Source organism: Chroicocephalus ridibundus, chromosome 16, assembly GCF_963924245.1.
Source record: "Chroicocephalus ridibundus chromosome 16, bChrRid1.1, whole genome shotgun sequence".
NCBI classification, from domain to species: Eukaryota; Metazoa; Chordata; class Aves; order Charadriiformes; family Laridae; genus Chroicocephalus; species Chroicocephalus ridibundus.
In genome coordinates this window covers 2,538,731-2,554,633 of record NC_086299.1, presented here as the reverse complement: position 1 = coordinate 2,554,633, position 15,903 = coordinate 2,538,731, and the positions used below count along the sequence as shown (strand labels likewise).

General features: G+C 56.3%; 1 protein-coding gene across 3 annotated transcripts in view; it reads right to left on the bottom strand.

The window, feature by feature from the left end:
• Positions 1-1,662: 1,662 nt before the first annotated feature.
• The window catches only part of CHD5 (chromodomain helicase DNA binding protein 5), a 32,174-nt gene continuing 17,933 nt past the window's right edge, over positions 1,663-15,903 (bottom strand). For 2 of the 3 annotated variants that reach the window (XM_063353536.1, XM_063353537.1), the window contains exons 15-42: positions 15,663-15,863; positions 15,257-15,394; positions 14,561-14,682; positions 13,793-13,966; positions 12,883-13,024; positions 12,537-12,668; positions 11,949-12,066; positions 11,333-11,457; positions 10,250-10,481; positions 10,035-10,160; positions 9,731-9,903; positions 8,826-9,000; positions 8,289-8,381; positions 7,755-7,843; positions 7,432-7,565; positions 6,885-7,029; positions 6,559-6,718; positions 6,316-6,395; positions 6,064-6,193; positions 5,388-5,477; positions 4,902-5,039; positions 4,578-4,686; positions 4,250-4,382; positions 3,555-3,750; positions 3,119-3,282; positions 2,909-3,023; positions 2,740-2,790; positions 1,663-2,418 (exon numbers count right to left, since the gene is read on the bottom strand). In XM_063353536.1, coding sequence (XP_063209606.1) covers positions 2,783-2,790; positions 2,909-3,023; positions 3,119-3,282; positions 3,555-3,750; positions 4,250-4,382; positions 4,578-4,686; positions 4,902-5,039; positions 5,388-5,477; positions 6,064-6,193; positions 6,316-6,395; positions 6,559-6,718; positions 6,885-7,029; positions 7,432-7,565; positions 7,755-7,843; positions 8,289-8,381; positions 8,826-9,000; positions 9,731-9,903; positions 10,035-10,160; positions 10,250-10,481; positions 11,333-11,457; positions 11,949-12,066; positions 12,537-12,668; positions 12,883-13,024; positions 13,793-13,966; positions 14,561-14,682; positions 15,257-15,394; positions 15,663-15,863 — 3,642 coding nt within the window. In that variant the 3' untranslated portion in view covers positions 1,663-2,418; positions 2,740-2,782. The remainder of the gene's footprint in view (positions 2,419-2,739; positions 2,791-2,908; positions 3,024-3,118; positions 3,283-3,554; positions 3,751-4,249; positions 4,383-4,577; positions 4,687-4,901; positions 5,040-5,387; positions 5,478-6,063; positions 6,194-6,315; positions 6,396-6,558; positions 6,719-6,884; positions 7,030-7,431; positions 7,566-7,754; positions 7,844-8,288; positions 8,382-8,825; positions 9,001-9,730; positions 9,904-10,034; positions 10,161-10,249; positions 10,482-11,332; positions 11,458-11,948; positions 12,067-12,536; positions 12,669-12,882; positions 13,025-13,792; positions 13,967-14,560; positions 14,683-15,256; positions 15,395-15,662; positions 15,864-15,903) is intronic. The other variant, XM_063353538.1, reaches the window with a different exon arrangement.

Below are 15,903 nucleotides of genomic sequence, written 5' to 3'. Positions count from 1 at the left end.
TTATACAAATTACATACATAATCTGTATACACACACACTGATGTAGATGTATATTTGTGGATATAGCCATATATGTAGATATATAGATGTGTACATATCCATGTAAATATAGTGACTACAGCTATATTTGTGTTATATATATGCACGCATGAAAATCGCAAATAGATATATACATAAATGTGTGTATATACAGATAGATGTGCAGATGTATCTATAGCAATACCTGGCTGGGTAGGTATATACTCCTGCACCTATAAACACAGGCCTGTAGAGACAGGGACATACACATACGTGTAATTTAGACATAGCGGTAGATACCCATCTGTCTATGTGTGCTCTCGCTCCCTCTGGGCGCGGAAGCACACTTGTCTTTGCCAATACCTATATATATCTATAGCCATATATACACATACACACCCGTGTCCCTATATATGCACACACGTAAATATAAAAATTACACATTTATGTAAATCTATGCACAGAACTGTAGCTCTGTGCATAGACGCATATATACACCTGTGTGTGCTCATCCACTATAGATATGTTTATTTATCCGTATCTTTACCTACATACTTTTATCTATATATGTATATCTATAGAACTACCTAGAAGTTTGTATGCATACATAAACATATATATACACTCATATATATGTATAAAATTACAAATATATCTATATATGTGTATCTGTGTATACACACACACATATATGTGTAGCTATATCTATATACTTTTACCTATTTATATCTACACTTACATAAAATATACAAAAGTGGCAAATACATATATATGTGTCTGTGTATATACACACAGATCTACATACCTATATATCTACAGAGATCTAGATATGTAGATATCTACATGTGTATGTGTGCATATATGCACATATATGAATTACAAATCCATGTTTCTGTGTATACGTACACACATCCATCTGTGCATATACACCTACGTAAGTACGTGTCTATACATCCATACCTACCCTACCCACCACTACGCCTCGATACACGCACCCTTTATATTTACTTATATACGTACATAAGCATAGATACATATGAACACACATGCATTAAACTACAAACACGTTGTGTATAAAAATACACACGTGTGTGTGTGCGTATACATACACACCTGCATAGATACAGCTGTACCTAGGCACCTACACCTTTAGCTACATCTGTATATCAATACACCTATATATCTATTCCTATTTATACCTATGTACGCTTAGATACATGCACACACGTATCTAAGAAGTACAGTTCTGTGTACAGCTACACGCGTGCGTATACAGGCAGAGATCCACACGGCTACACCTATCTGTAGAAGTATATACATACGTATGTATGTAGGTTATGTAGGGGGGGGGGTGTATATGCAACCGTATAAAAATGACAATATCTGTCTACATGTACACACACGCATGCACACGCACGCACACGCGCCCTTCTGTCTGTCTGTGTGCAAGAGCGTGGGGGAGAGCTGGGGAGGGGGCAGCTCGGGGGCCGGTGACGGACCCTGCGTGTGTGTGTGTGTGTCCGCAGGGGCCGAGACCGCAGCCGGGACCACCCCCCCCGGGGCCACCCCGTCACCGCGGCGGGACCCCCGCCCTCGCTCGCCCCCCGAGCCGCTCGCCCGCCAGGCTCCCGCTGCATCCTTCCCAAAGGATTTATTAAAACACAGAGAACAGAAACCGGGACACACGGAGCACGACGTGAATGCGGGGGCGTTGCTCGCAGCTGCCGCCAGCCTCCGGCGAGAGGCCGCCACCGCGGCGCAGTCGGTGTCACCGCGCTCGCAGGTGTCCCCGTCCCGGCTCCCGCCGTCCCCTCCCTCCCGCCCCTGTCACCTCCGCCCGCGTGCCCCAAGCCCGGCACACGGGGAGCCCCGGCCATGCCACGGCCACGCTGCCGGGACAGTGCCGGGGCTCACCACGGCCACGCTGGCACACGCCGGGGCTCCGGCAGCAGGGCTGGCAGCGGCTCCGGCAGCGGGCATGCACTTGCTCAAACACCACAAGGACGTAGAAATGGACCTTAGGGGGAAGCTGAGGAGCCGGCTCGGCCCCAGGCGGGAAGCAGGACACCCGCCGGCCTCCCCTCACACCCCACACGTGCCAATAAAACCAGACACAAACACCGTGACGACCTCCCTCTTCAGCTCAGCCCACCTCGCCCAGACAAACTCTTCAAGTCTTCAATAAGAAAGTGCAAAAAAATGTACACAGAAATGAAACCCCCGTCCCAGCCGCTGCGGCGATGGCGGGGGGTGGCGTCAGCTGAAGCACACTTGAAGCGGGAGCAGAACCCAGCGGCAGCTCGTCTTCCCCGCAGGCACCGCCGCCGCGCTCCCCCTGCCCTTCCTCCAGTGACGGGGCGGCTTTCGGCTGGGGGGCCAGCGAGCGGCCCCCGGGGGCTGCTGCAAGGAGAGGGGAGAGCTGCCCGTCACCCGGGCTCCGGACCCTCCCCACGGCAAACGAGGGGCGAGGGGAGCACACCGAGTCCCCCGGGCAGGGGCAGCCAGCCCAAGGGCTCCGGAAGGATCCTGCCCCTGCTCCCACCTCCGCTGCCGGCACGCGCTGTGGTTGCTGGAGCCAGAGGCGGCATCCAGACAGCAGCACCCGGGGGGCAGCCCAGAGCAGAGCCCTTGTACGGCCCCTTTGCCCCACCACGTGTCTGCACACGTGTTCCCACGAGGCCCCCGCGAACAGAACGCGGAGAGCAGCGAGCACAGCCTTACCTCGGCTGGCAACGGGAGCTACAGAGGAAAATCATGGGAACGGCTAAATATCTGTAATGAAAAAACACACACCTGGCTCGCCCATCGTCCTTTGGGGATGCTCCAGCCCTCTCAAATCCACCCCCTGAGTTTCTCTGCTCAGAAGCGTCCACTCAAAACCCCAATTTACCGGTCACATACGGTCCCAGAGGCATCTGACTGTAGTTGACAATCCCACCTGGCCCGGGACCCCGGAAATTTGGCCCAAAGTTGTTGTTGTAGATCTGGGAGGAGCCGAAGGAGCCCTGGGGAGGTAAGGAAGGAGAAGAGCCGCTGACCTGCAGCCCCGGATCCACCACCACCCCGCCCGGCGAGGGGCTCCGTCCCCATCCCCACTGACCTGCTGGACGGTGGCGTCCCCCCCGCGGGTGGCCAGACGGCTGAGGATGCTCCTCTCGGACATCTGCAGCCGGGCAGCCACGGGCGGGATACGGGACAGCATGGAGGGCAAGCGCGTCACGTCAGCCTTCATGTCGCTCAGCAGCTCCTCGAGCTGGTTCAGCACTGCAAGCAGAGCAAGGCGGCGCTCAGGCCAGGGGGACGCTCACCGGACCCCCTGTGTCCCACCTCCAGGAGCCCTGCCACCACCGGCCACAGCAGCAGCGTGCCACTTCCCGATGCCCACCCCAGCAAAGCGAGCTGGGGAGGAGCAGGCAGCTCCTGGCCGAGGGAAGGCGGGACGGAGACAACCTCCCGGCTGGATTTCCCCTCGGTCAGGGTGGCAAACCCTTCCCGGCCCCCTGGGGCAGGCTCCCCCCACCTCTGCCGGCACGCACCCTTGTGCAGGACGGCGTTCGCGGGCTTGTTCCCAGCCAGGGACTCTTTGGAGAGGTGCTGGTGGCTCTCGGCAAGGCACTCCACTTCAGCCAGACGGGCGTTCAATGCCATGGCCGGGTGATTGGGGTCCTGGGTCATGTTCAGGTACGCAGCCCTCCGCAGCTGCTCCTCGATCACCAGGGCCTGCTCCAGCAGCTGGGAGGTCAGGAGGGGAAGGAGTCAGGACCAGACCCTGCACCAGTATAAACCAGTACCGCACCGCAGGCTCCAGCTGCCCACGCGGTTCACACCGGCACAGCCTCTGCCCTGCCGTGCTCCCGCCATCCCCACTCCCAAAAACTCCCAGGAGAACAGGCTTAGCCCTTATGTTTTCTTATCCTGCTCAGACACCGAGCACCCCAGAAAGGGGTCTGGGCAGCATTCCCACAGCATCACACGCGTCAGGAATGGGCAGAGCACCCAGCCCGCGCACAGGGAGGAGCCCAGGGAGCCAGCCCTGTCCCGTGCACCACACTGCAGAGCTCCCCGGGACCAAGCTGCCGGGTGCCTGCTCTCCTCCAGTGACCACGAGCCCCTCGCAAAGCCCACAACCGCTCCCTGCTGCACTCCCAGAAGGTGCTGGGGGGCTCCCCGCAGCGCTGCGCTGGTCCCCCAGCGCCGGTAAGGACTCACCAGCCCTGGACCTGCAACTCGCCTTGAACCGCCGGGCAAGGAACTTGTTCTTCATCTCGAGGTAGTTCCCCTTGTGTATCTCCGACTTGAAGGGCTCGTTCAGGATCACGTAGCGTGGGTCGTTCTGGATGTCCTGCCAGCGGGCATAGCCATGGCTGGTGTGGAGGGAGCGTCAAGGGAAGAACTGGCCACTCGATGGCATTCCCATTGCCCCGCAGTGACACCACATCGACAAACCCCCTCCCTGCTTGATACCGCACTGTCACCCCAGCTCCCGCGCCCTGTGGAGGTCTCCCTCGCCTCGCCACCTCCCAACGGCGGGGGCACGCTCCCACCAAGTCAAAGGGTACGTGACAATTCCTGCCAAAAGCCAGTAGTCATGTCGGCGGTGCCAGATGTCGTAGATCTTGCCAGAGGAGATGGCAGCCCTTTCCTCATTCTGCCACAGCGTGTGCAGCTCTGTGGAAGCAGAAGCAAGACAGCCCGGTCAGGCAGCAGGGCTGCCAGGGACATGGCACAGCACATCAAGCAGGGCGAGTGATGACAATTGCCAGGTAGCCATGGGCACAGGGCAAAACCAGGACACCTTGCTGCTTTTAAACGGTTCGCACAGGTTCAGAGCTTCTGTGCAGAAGCTCTGCAGGAGCAGCCAAAGCCTCATCTCTTGCTCTTACCTGTAAAGCCACCGTCAGCAATGTTGAACATGAATCGGAAGTTCACATTTCTGTCATCCTTCTTTCCATCCTCCTCTTCCTCTTTGTCACCGTTTTGCTGAGCCTCGCTGTGCTCCTTCTCCTCCACCTTGGCCTCCTCTGCTTGGCAAACACAAGGAATTGCTCCTGCCTAACCCTACTCTGCCAAAAGACCGACCGGAGTCATCCTTGCCCCATCAGCTGCCAGAGGAGCACCCTGCTAAAGCCACTGTTGGAAAAGCCACCAGCCCATGCTCTCCCAGCAGGTCCCACTGTTTGCTCGGCAAGTACAGGCAGTGCCCACCGTAGCGGGGTCTTGTTCCCGCTCGTGGCTCCTGAGCATCGTCAGGAGACAAACACCAGCTGCTGCGGGTGCTGATGGCCATCCTCACCATCACACCACGCAGAGGGCCTTGCTTTGGAGACCCTTCACCCCACTTCTCACCCCAAAGTCTCCTTGCACCTCACCTGGTTTGACATCTTTGTCCTCCCCTTTTCCTGGGCTGCTGTTCAACTCTGGCTTCTCCAAAGGCTTCTCTTTCTCTTGAATCCCCTCATCTGCAGAAGGGAACGGGACATGAGAAAAGCTCGACATGCAGAACGCTCTTCAGGGAACAACAACTTATCGCCTGGATAGACTTTCCCTTTTAGAGTGAAGTGATTATACTGTTTGTATGTTCAAAGCATTCAAAAAACTTAAACCAAAATATTCTTATGCATTTTATCAAGAAAACTTACTTAGTTTTCCCTCTTTCTTGAGATATCTGGAGGAATGTATTGGTAGGAACAGAATACGCCCCACAAAATGAGCATTTCTCCTTATTTACAACCTGGAATTGTTTTTTCAGGAATTGTTACAAGACCTTGTGACTTTCAGGTTTCCCAGTGTGATTTGGAGAAGAGGAAGACCCGAGCAAGATGCAAGTGCAGGAGCCTCCCACCAGAGGGGAAGCCCGTCAGGAGCACCAGCACGTCCGAGACTGGCAGGGTGCACACCCTGGTGTCCACACAACATCAGCTGCAGAACTTCTCCAGTGCGAATCGATGTCACTGCTGGGTGCCACAGCCCCACGGAAGCCCCAGCCGCAGCTCAGAGGGGAGCCCACGCATGGGGATCGCGTTCATCCGAGCCACAGAGACTCACCTTTCACCAGGGGCTCAGGAGAAGGCTCTGCCTTTTCACTCTCCTCTTGCTTCTCTTCCCTTGGTTTCTCTTTGCTGTCGCAACTTTCTGGGTGCTCTTCGCTTTCCACCTTCTCGGCGCTCGCAGGCACCTTAACGTAAAGCGCCCACACCAGATCAGGCAGGTCTTGCCCCTTCCTCGGGGAGTGCTCCAAGTCTCCAGGCAGGCCATGAGAAGGTCTCCCGGAGGAGATGCTGAAAGAAGCCACCCTACCTGGATGTCAGACACTTTCCTGGACTTCTGCTCCACTTGGTCCTTTTCCTCCTGGAACCCGAGTTGTGTTTCTATTTTGTCTGTAGCAACAGCAAGGCACAGAAACTATTGACAGGGGCCCCGAGGACCGTGCACACTGCCAGGGTAGGCAGACACCTGCAGGACCTTCTGGTGTCCTGGCCCACCTCCCTTCCCAAGCCAGAGCCAAGCCACAATCCCCTGGAAGCCTGTAGGCACATCTACCTGCAAGGGCCACAGGTCCTGTGTGCACGTGTGCTGGGCTGGCCGGGACGGGGGTGTTGGGATCTGAAGACACAATCTCACTGGACTTCTTGCTCTCCAGGCCCTCGAGAATCAGATCTGGGGTGCTGTACTTCCCGTTGACATGCTCAAACTCCTGGACCTGGGGCAGATTGCACACCATCAAGTCAAACACAGTCAAAATGGATGTGCACTGAGCCTGGGAGATTCAGTAGGGGATCCCTGGCGAGAGGCATTCAGCAGGCAGTGAAACCCACAAGCCTCCAGAAATTACCTGAAACGGCAAATTTAAAAGTTTACTCACCCACCTTCTTCCTTACTAGTGACATGACTCCTATCCGAGTCAGCACGTGCTGCCGTGACAGCCCTTCCCGGGGGACACCGTCCGCAAAGGTCTCGGCACCGTCAGCCCCAGGCTCACACAAATGTCTCATGAAGAGGGAGACGTACGCCCTGCGGAAGGGAAGCCAGACCTCAGTCCAGCGCAGCCCATGGACTCTCTGCTGAGCCAAGAACCGACATCACCTGCCTCCACCCGTGGGCGAGGACAGAGTCTCACGCCCAGGCTAAGGTTTACCCTGTCATAGAGAGAACGACAGCAGCCCTCTCGAACGAAACAGGCATTGGCCCCCGAAAAGAAACCTCAGTGGGGGCACGCAGACACTTGGGCTAGTGCTGCCCAGCTGGCTTTGTCACGGCACAGCCGCTGCCCTGCCCTGGGAAGCACGGCAGAGATGGTGACACGGCAAGACAACGGGGTGATCAGAGTCGCACTGCACGCATGAGCTAAGTGTTCACCGCGATCAACCAGAGCCCAGGACAGCCCTTACCCTGACAGCCCGGGACACCCCGTACCTGAACTCCTTCTCACTCTTCCCTCGCAGATCCCGGACCAGCCAGTGAGAGTTGAAGGCGTCCTGGGGCGGCATGCCCCAGCGCATGATGGCGTTCAGGAAAGCCTTGCGCTGTCGGGCGTTGAAGCCGAGAACCTGCAGGGAGCAGAGGTGTCGCTGAGATCACCACGCACCTCAGAAGCGTGTGGCATCTCAGAGCCTCGCGGCTGTTACAGGTGTGCTGGACCAGGACTAGTGTGCTGGCGACTCGGAGTCCAGCCCACAAGCCCAGGGCAGCCCTGGCACAACTGCACCAGGCGTGCTCTGGCTGAGGCTGACACTCACCTCGATATTCCCCCCAACTCTCGCCAGCAAAGGAGGGAGAGGCTTGTCCCGGTCACTCTTCAGCTGCCTCCGGGATTGTCTTCTGCCACCTAGAGCCAAGCAGCCTCAGTGATGGACGGGCCCAGCCAGCGAGGAAGGATGGCTGAAGTGCTCACGCAGATGGCTCTCTGCCCCAACCTTCCTGCGCTCCCTCCTGACGGGAGCAGGACCTTCCACCTGTCCCACTGTCCTCCCTGAGCCGGGGCACCCTTCCACCTTTAGCAGGCAAGGGGCTACCATGCCTGCTCCTCCTGCCGTCCCCATCCTTCCATCGTGAGGACTGAGCAAGGTCTTGTAGCGGCCAGTGAAGGAAATGGCTGGTTGCCATCCCTGCCCCAGGAATCTCCTCACCTGGCAGGCAAGTGGGGATAGCTCCCCCGGGACGGAGGCCCAGAAGCACGCCAGTCCCTCCAACCCAGATGTTTCTGCTGCACCTGAGTGCCAGGGCCTTCCCGCAGAGCAAAATCCCATGGAGTATCAAACACATTAACTCACTCTGACCTTCTGGCCTCTCTTCAAAGTCTTCATCCTCATCCTCAGAGCCGATGGAGTACTCCGACTGGTTGTCGGAGAGCTCGTCCTGCCACTCTGCAGACCGCAAGGGAGGCCAGGTTAGAAGAGCACCCAAGCAGTGGGATCTTGCCCAGGAGGGACGTGCAGGACAGGCGAGAGCCTGCCCGCAGGTGTGACCAGCATCCGCTGCCAGACAGTGAGAGAGGGGGCACAACGAGCAGGAAACCACATTCTCAGGTTTTCCAAAATTAGTATTCTCCTATTCAGAAAAATCCCAATTTGAAATATTTTGCCCACAGACATGTTTTTCCTAAATTCTTCTGGCAAAAGCAGCACTTACAGACTGAAAAATAAAAAGAAAAAATCTTTGAAGAATTTCTGCCCTGGAAAGTTTAGGAATCTGGTAAGTACAGCGCCACGCATTCTAACAAACAGCAGAGAAACGCCAAGCCACGACTCGGCCAATATGTCCATCAGGGAACCTGTGTGTGCAGCTCTTCAGAAGCCCAGCGGCCATACCTTGGTCCTCCTGCGAGGCGTCGTTGTAGTTGACCTGCTTGCGGATTCTCTTCCCTTTCCCCAGGTTCCTGGCCAGATCTTCCTGCTGCTGCTCATAGTGGTGCCGCAGCAGCTTCTCCCAGTAGTCGGGGTCCACATTCTCCTCCTGCTTGATGATCTCACGTTCCACCTCCTCCTGCAAAGCAAGAGACAAAAGGCTTGAGATGGGGCAGCCACAGACCTGCCCGCGTGGCCCCGCTGCCTGTCCCCTAACGGCACTCCAGGGAGAGAGGGAGGGAGGGCACCGAGACACTGGCTGGAATTTGCCTCCTGCGTCTTTGCCCAAACGTACTGACCTCGGTGCAAGGCTGTCACAGGGCCAAGACAGCCTCCCACCCAGAACGATCTCCTCCGAACACTGCCATCCATCCCGCCCTGCAGTGCCCGCGCTCACATCAAGGGAGAAACTATAGATCTGCAGAGACCTCCCGGAGCAGCAGCCGACTATCGGCCGCATCAACACACGGGGGAAATAAGTCAGTCAGCTACCGGGAAAACAAACGACAGCAGCGCAGTACATGAGCAGCACCGTGCCCATTCCCCAGCAGGGGAAGAGCCTTCAGAAGGACGGAAGAAGGTGCCTAATGGATGCTTTGATCGAAATGAGGTCCTGTGCCAACAGGGACAGAGCCCGGCTTGCACCATGGGCTGCACAGGACAAAGACAACTCTGCTTCCTCCGCCTGCGGCCGGTCCCATCAACCTGAGACCCCCAGGTCTGGACCAATCTAGAGCAGTCGCAGCGAGAGCGCAGGGAGGAGTCCTGCCCCGCGCCCAAACACTCGCAAGAACAGGAAAGGGAGTAGAAGAAACACAGAGGGACATACAAAGAGGTGCGATTTTAAGACATGATACTAATCACATTACCACACCGTCCTCTTCTCTGACAACATACTGGGCCACTTTAAAGGAGCTGAGATACTCGTTCATGTTCTGCAGCTCCGTGTCATCAGTCGCATCCTGGTTTCGGTCCAGAAGCTTAGAGATGGCAGCGTCGTCGTAGTGGATCACGCTGCTGTCCTCCACATCCTTATTGTCACCTGGAGAGCAAAGCGAGGGGAATGGAAGCACAAATCACCGTGCCGGAGGCAGCCCACTCCCAGAGCCAGGCGAGCTCAGGTTGAGTGCAGGGAGGGGCACAGGTCTGCCCAACAAGGGGGGTGCTACACACCTGGTGGGGTGCCACCGTGCTTTTTTTTCATGCCGGGAGTCGCTGCACCCGCTTTGGTTGACAGTGAGTCAGAGAAAGGGGTGACAGCATCTGGCATGGCAATCCGCTGTCCCTGAGACACCATACCTGCGTCGGAAGAAGAGGAGAATGAGCCCCCGCAGCTCAGACAGGGCCCCGCCACACGCAGAATAACCCCAGCACCTTCCCAACTTCACCTTCCACGTCATCCTTGAAGAGCTCTTCTGTCCCAAACTTGAGGATGTCGTCCAGCTCTTGCTTGGTCATGGAGCCCGACTTGGAGCCGAGCCCCGGGCGGACCACCAGGTGGGTGAGCATCATCTTCCTTTTGGCCACCTGGGTGATGCGCTCTTCAACAGAGGCTCTCGTCACAAAGCGATAGATCATCACCTTCTTGTTCTGCCCGATTCGGTGAGCTCTGCTGAATGCCTGCGGGCAGAGAATGAAGCTGTCGAGGGCGGCTCCGTGTGGCACCAGATGAGGGGTTCGAGTTTCCCACCCCTCCAGGCTGCACAAAGGCGGCGCGAAGGCAAGGCATGAATTCAGCATTCGGGCTGCTACGGGGCGGTGGAGCGAGAGGGGCTCCTCAGTCGCTCTGACCCCCTCCACTGCCTGCAGGCAGGCCAGCTGCCCCATGCGGACCCCTAACTGAAGGGTCTGAAGGCAGGCAGCGAGGACACGCGCCCCAGGAACCCTCCGGCTGCAGATTCACCAGGCCCACACTGCTCCTTCACCGCCCTGCACCAGCCCGTCCTCTCGCCCAGACCCAGGGAAAGGAAATGCTGGCACAAATGGACGGCAACAGTACATGTAGCTTTGGAGAAGACCTTCTCCCAGGTGGGGAGCACGGGAGGGATACGCATTTCTCTTCACTTTTCCGTTATTTTCAGAGGCATTGGCTGCTCGCCTGCTCCCGCTGCCAATCCCCCTTGGCGGTCAGTCCTTAGCTAGGGTCTGCCCTGGGCTTTTGGAAACGCAAGTGGAAGCTCTCCAAAAGAGGAGGAGACACCTGGTTGTGCACGAGCAGCAGGAGAAAGTGAGAAGCCCACAGGAGAGAGGCAGTTTTATGTGCCAGGCCTCTCCCATGACACAGACAGGCCAGAGCAAGGCTGGTGGGTGCAGGAAGGTGGCTGCTGAGCAGAAACACGTCCCTCAAGTACAGCAGAAAGGGTCAAGCAGCTCTCGAGAGAAGAGACCAACCTCCCTGTGCAGGTGGGCAAACAGAGGGCAGAGCCAGAGCAGTACTTACTATATGGGAAGGAAAAGGAAAAGTCAGAAACCTGGATGTCATTGTGGGGATTCCAGTCAGAATCATAAATAATGACTGTGTCGGCCGTAGCAAGGTTTATGCCCAGACCGCCGGCGCGGGTAGAGAGGAGAAAGCAGAACTGCTGGGCACCAGGAGCTGAGAAAGACAAACCCAGAGGTGGCAAACGGTGAGACAGAAAGCAGCATGGCTTCCGCAGAAAGGTGTGGTACCACGCTTTAGGGATGAAACAGTGGGAGCCATCGGTCTAAGCCAACAAGCAACAGGCAGGGAAGGCAAGGGGTGAAAATACATCGTTCCCTGGGAAGCAGTTACCGCAGGAAACACAGCTCCAGGGCCGAAGGGGAAGCTCTGCCGTCTACTGAGGCCTTGAAGGGAAACAGAGGACTCCCTCAAACGAAGCAGCCTGACGTTGGCACGCTCAGGGTTCATTGTGGGACACAGCTCAAGGGCTTAACGACGCGGTACAAGCTGCCCACGCTGTGCCTCAGGAAGCTGGATCTGACAGCGCAGCACAACCGATGCGCAGGCAACCCCTCGCTGCCCGCCCTGCTGGCTGGCTGTGGGCTGCAAACTGTCTGCAACCCCCCCCCAACGCCCTCTCCTCGGCAAGGCAGAAAGGCGAGTACCGTTAAACCTGTCTATGGCCTCCTGGCGCAGGCCGCCGGTGATGCCCCCGTCTATCCGCTCGTACTTGTAGCCTTCGTACTCCAGGAAATCCTCCAGCAAGTCCAGCATCTTCGTCATCTGCAGGGCAAGGCACGATCAGCTCTGCACAGCCCGGCTCCCCAGCTCCCCCCGTGTCCCCCGGGGACCTGCCCTGCCCCAGCCGGGCCCCTGCCTGCAGCCCAGAGGCCACCGTGGCAGCGGTACCACCAACAGCATCTTGCATCTCATCTTCTACAGGTAGCTTTGCCAGCACAAGGGAATCGTGTCTGAACGGCTCTCCCCAAAGAGGAGCACTGTTACTACTATCTCCTCTTCTTCCATAGATAAAAAGAGGTTTTAAACATCACAGGCACTCCCTCGGGAGAGAGCTGGGACACAGTCCATCCATCTTGACTGCCACAGCTGCCATGCTGTCTGGGGGATAAGCTGTCACCAGCCCTTGCACCTACCTCTATCTGTTCCTAGCACAAAATTCTCATACAGAATAAAAAAAAAAAAAAAAAAATCCTTTACAAATGTATTCGTTATTAATCCTTCCCCACGCTCACCTGGGAGAAGATCAGAACTCTGTGACCCCCATCCCGCAACTTCTTCAGCATCTTTTGGAGCAGCATCAGTTTCCCAGAAGATTTGACCAAAGAATTGCCATCGTAGGATCCATTAGGCAGAACTGGGGCCTCCTGCAAAGGCATCCTGGTTAGCCTCTTTGAGGACACCACTCATTAAATTCACGGAGAAATTCACACACATTTCAAAGATAAAATCCTTGTATGAAACCACTCGCATGAAAGCCCACACCATTAACCAAAGCAAGATCACGGAAATAGCCCCCACCGACAGCTTACACACAATATTCTGAGAAACGTCTCCACGGTGCAAATACAGGTGACGTACCACCGCCGCCACAGGGAAGAGGTACGGGTGATTACAGCACTTCTTCAGGTCCATCATGATGTTGAGCAGTGAGACCTGGTTCCCACCACCCTTCGAATTCAGGGCTTCGAAATTCCTCGTCAGTATGAATTTGTAGTACTTCCTGCAGGAAGAGGGATGGGACAGACACCCTTGGTAATTCTGCCAGATGTGGGACGGGCATGGACAGGACGGCAGTGAATTAAAAACCACACGCTTCACTGGAGCTTCAGAAGAGCCATTTGGACATTTTTAAAAGCAACGGCTCAGCACTCTCAGCCCGGGGCCAGGTTTATTCAATTGCTCAGTGGACATCACAGCCCCTGTAAGCGGGACGGACTGCGGGGCACAGCGGCTAGGAACGCTCCACGCTGCTGGGTGTAAACCGAGCCTCGCCCCACCGTGCTGGGAAGAAGCGATGCACCTTCCCCTGCAAGTCCCCCAACCTCAGCAGAAGACGCCGCTGAAGCTGAGCAAGTCAACCCAAAACAAACGGAGCTGAGCAAGCATCCCCTCGGGCAGCAGCGATGCCCCAGACTGCCGCCAGGCAAGCTGGCAGCGCGGGCTGGTGCCCGGTGCCGAGAACAGGAGAAGGAGAAAGGGATTCAGCCTCAGTGTTTTCTCTGCGCCTCCCAGAACTAGCAGAGCCATGCCGAGAGCCTGCCAGCATCAGTCGCTTCCCGCTGAGCGGCCAGGACTGCACGGAGCCCAATTTATCCAGGCTGAGGGCACTCCCCGGTGAGCCAGAAAGCGCTCCAGCTCTTCCCCCAGCAGGCTTGAGGACAGCGGGGTCTCTCTGACCTGTCGAACCCCACTGACGCCCTACTGTGCTGCAGATGAGGGGGGTGAGGGAAGCCAGCCACCGCAGAGGAGCAGCGCTGGAATTACTCACTTCTGCATCTGGCTCAGCTCCACTCTCACGATCAGCTCTGTCTTGGCCGGCATGTTCTTGAACACATCTGCCTTGAGCCGCCGCAGCATGTGGGGACCCAGCAGATCATGGAGCTTTTTGATCTGATCTTCCTTGGAGATGTCGGCAAACTCCTCCAGGAAGCCCTCCAGGTTACTGGGAAAGCAGGCAGAACCACATAGTGCTGACCGATAGTGGGACACGCAAGAACAACGATATCTGTTTCTTTATGAGTTAAAAAGAAGGGCAGAGCTCTCATGGTGTATGATGAGACAACACTCCCATGCCTGTATCCGAGCAGAGCAAATACCAGACCAAGGAGCCGCACTGATGGCTGAGGGGAAATTCACACTGAATGCACTAAGAGGAGATCTCAACGAGCTCCCCAAAGCACCTCTCTCCTCAGAGAGAGGGAAGAGAAGGCAGGTTTCAGCTCCTCACTCACAAAACCTCCTGACCGACAGCAAGCAATAGCTACCCTCAGGACCCAAAAAGTCTGCGGGAATATATGTGGGGTTACGTAAAATGTGCGGGTGGCTGCTGTGACAAACCACGGGGGCGACGCGCTTTGCCATCTGCCTGCTGGTGCAGATCAGTGACACTGGCAGAGCAGTAACTGGATCTGGGCACACCCACACAGACAGGAGCCCCGGGAAACTGGAAAACCTCTGCTGCGCCACCCCGATAGCCGGCAAAAGACCAGGTCCTGGCTGCTCTCCCTTTTCGGAGGGGGGAACTAGCGCAACTTACTTAAACCTCTCGGGAGTCAGGAAATTGAGCAGGTGGAAGAGCTCTTCCAGGTTGTTCTGGAGCGGAGTCCCAGTGAGCAGCAGCTTGTAATCGATTTTGTAGCTATTTAATACTCTAAAGAACTGGGAAAAGAAATGAGGTTAGGTGAAAAGAGCTCAGAGGAGCTGATTAGTCATCTGGGAACTGCAGATTGCGCACACGGAGGCTCAGCAGTGAACTCTCCCCCGGGCCGGGCGCACAGAGCAGATCACAGCTTGCACATCCTGCCCCGAGCCATCCCTATGGAGCACAGGCAGCACCCCTGAATGTCCTCGGGTCACACCGCCCGCCCCCTCCTGCGCTGGGCATTGTGTGAAGGTCCCAGGGCCAGGGACTGCATTTAGCCTCAGGTAAAGGGGAGAGGAAGGAGAGGGATCAAAATTCCCTTCCGTGACAGCCCATCCAAGGACTGTCAGGCTGCCAGGCAGGCAGCCAGGCTGGCACCTCTTCCACTACTGCAGGATTTTTAATGCCAGAGGATGTTAAAGAGAGCAACCCCACTGAAACGTGGGCCCTGGGCAGAGCCTGTGCAAGGTGAGGACATCCTTCTACTCCCAGGGAGAAAAGCATGGAGCAGCAGACCACTGGTGCTGGGGTATCGTATCTTTGTGGCACCAGCCGCACCACAAAAATTGCACACAAACGTCTGCTACCTACTTTGGACTGGTTGTTCTTCAGCCTGTGCGCTTCGTCCACCACCAGACAGGCCCACTCTATGGAGCCCAGCACCGCCTGGTCAATAGTGATCAGCTCATAGGAGGTGAGCAGGACGTGGAACTTGATCTGGGCTTCCTTCTGGAGGAACAGAGGGAGAGAAAAGCCAGGATAAGAGAGCAGGGAACGGGACGGCCTCGACCTTTGCTGCTGCTGTACGTGACCCAGGGAGAAAAGCAGGGGCTGCACCGCACTGCACAGTGCCAGCAGCCGGGCTGAGGCACGAGTGCCAGCAGAAAATCCATACCCATCTGAACGTTAGGACCAAGTAGGGGACTATGGAAACAGAAAACGGTGTGGCAGAAATCTTTAAAGCTCTTTAAAAGCAGGGCACAGACTTAGCTCCCACCTTCATCCGGAAGACCTTCTTTCCACTCCGGATGGCGTTGTCTTCAAAAGAAAACTCATTTTCCCGGATGACTGACCGGCTTTCTTTGTCCCCCGTGTAGGTCACGACATAGAAGTCGGGTGCCCACATCTCGAACTCGCGCTCCCAGTTGATGATGGTGGAGAGAGGGGCGCTGACCAGATACGGCCCTTTCGAGTGGCCCTGCTCGGGTAAACAAAGTCCAAGCTGTTCACCCCATACC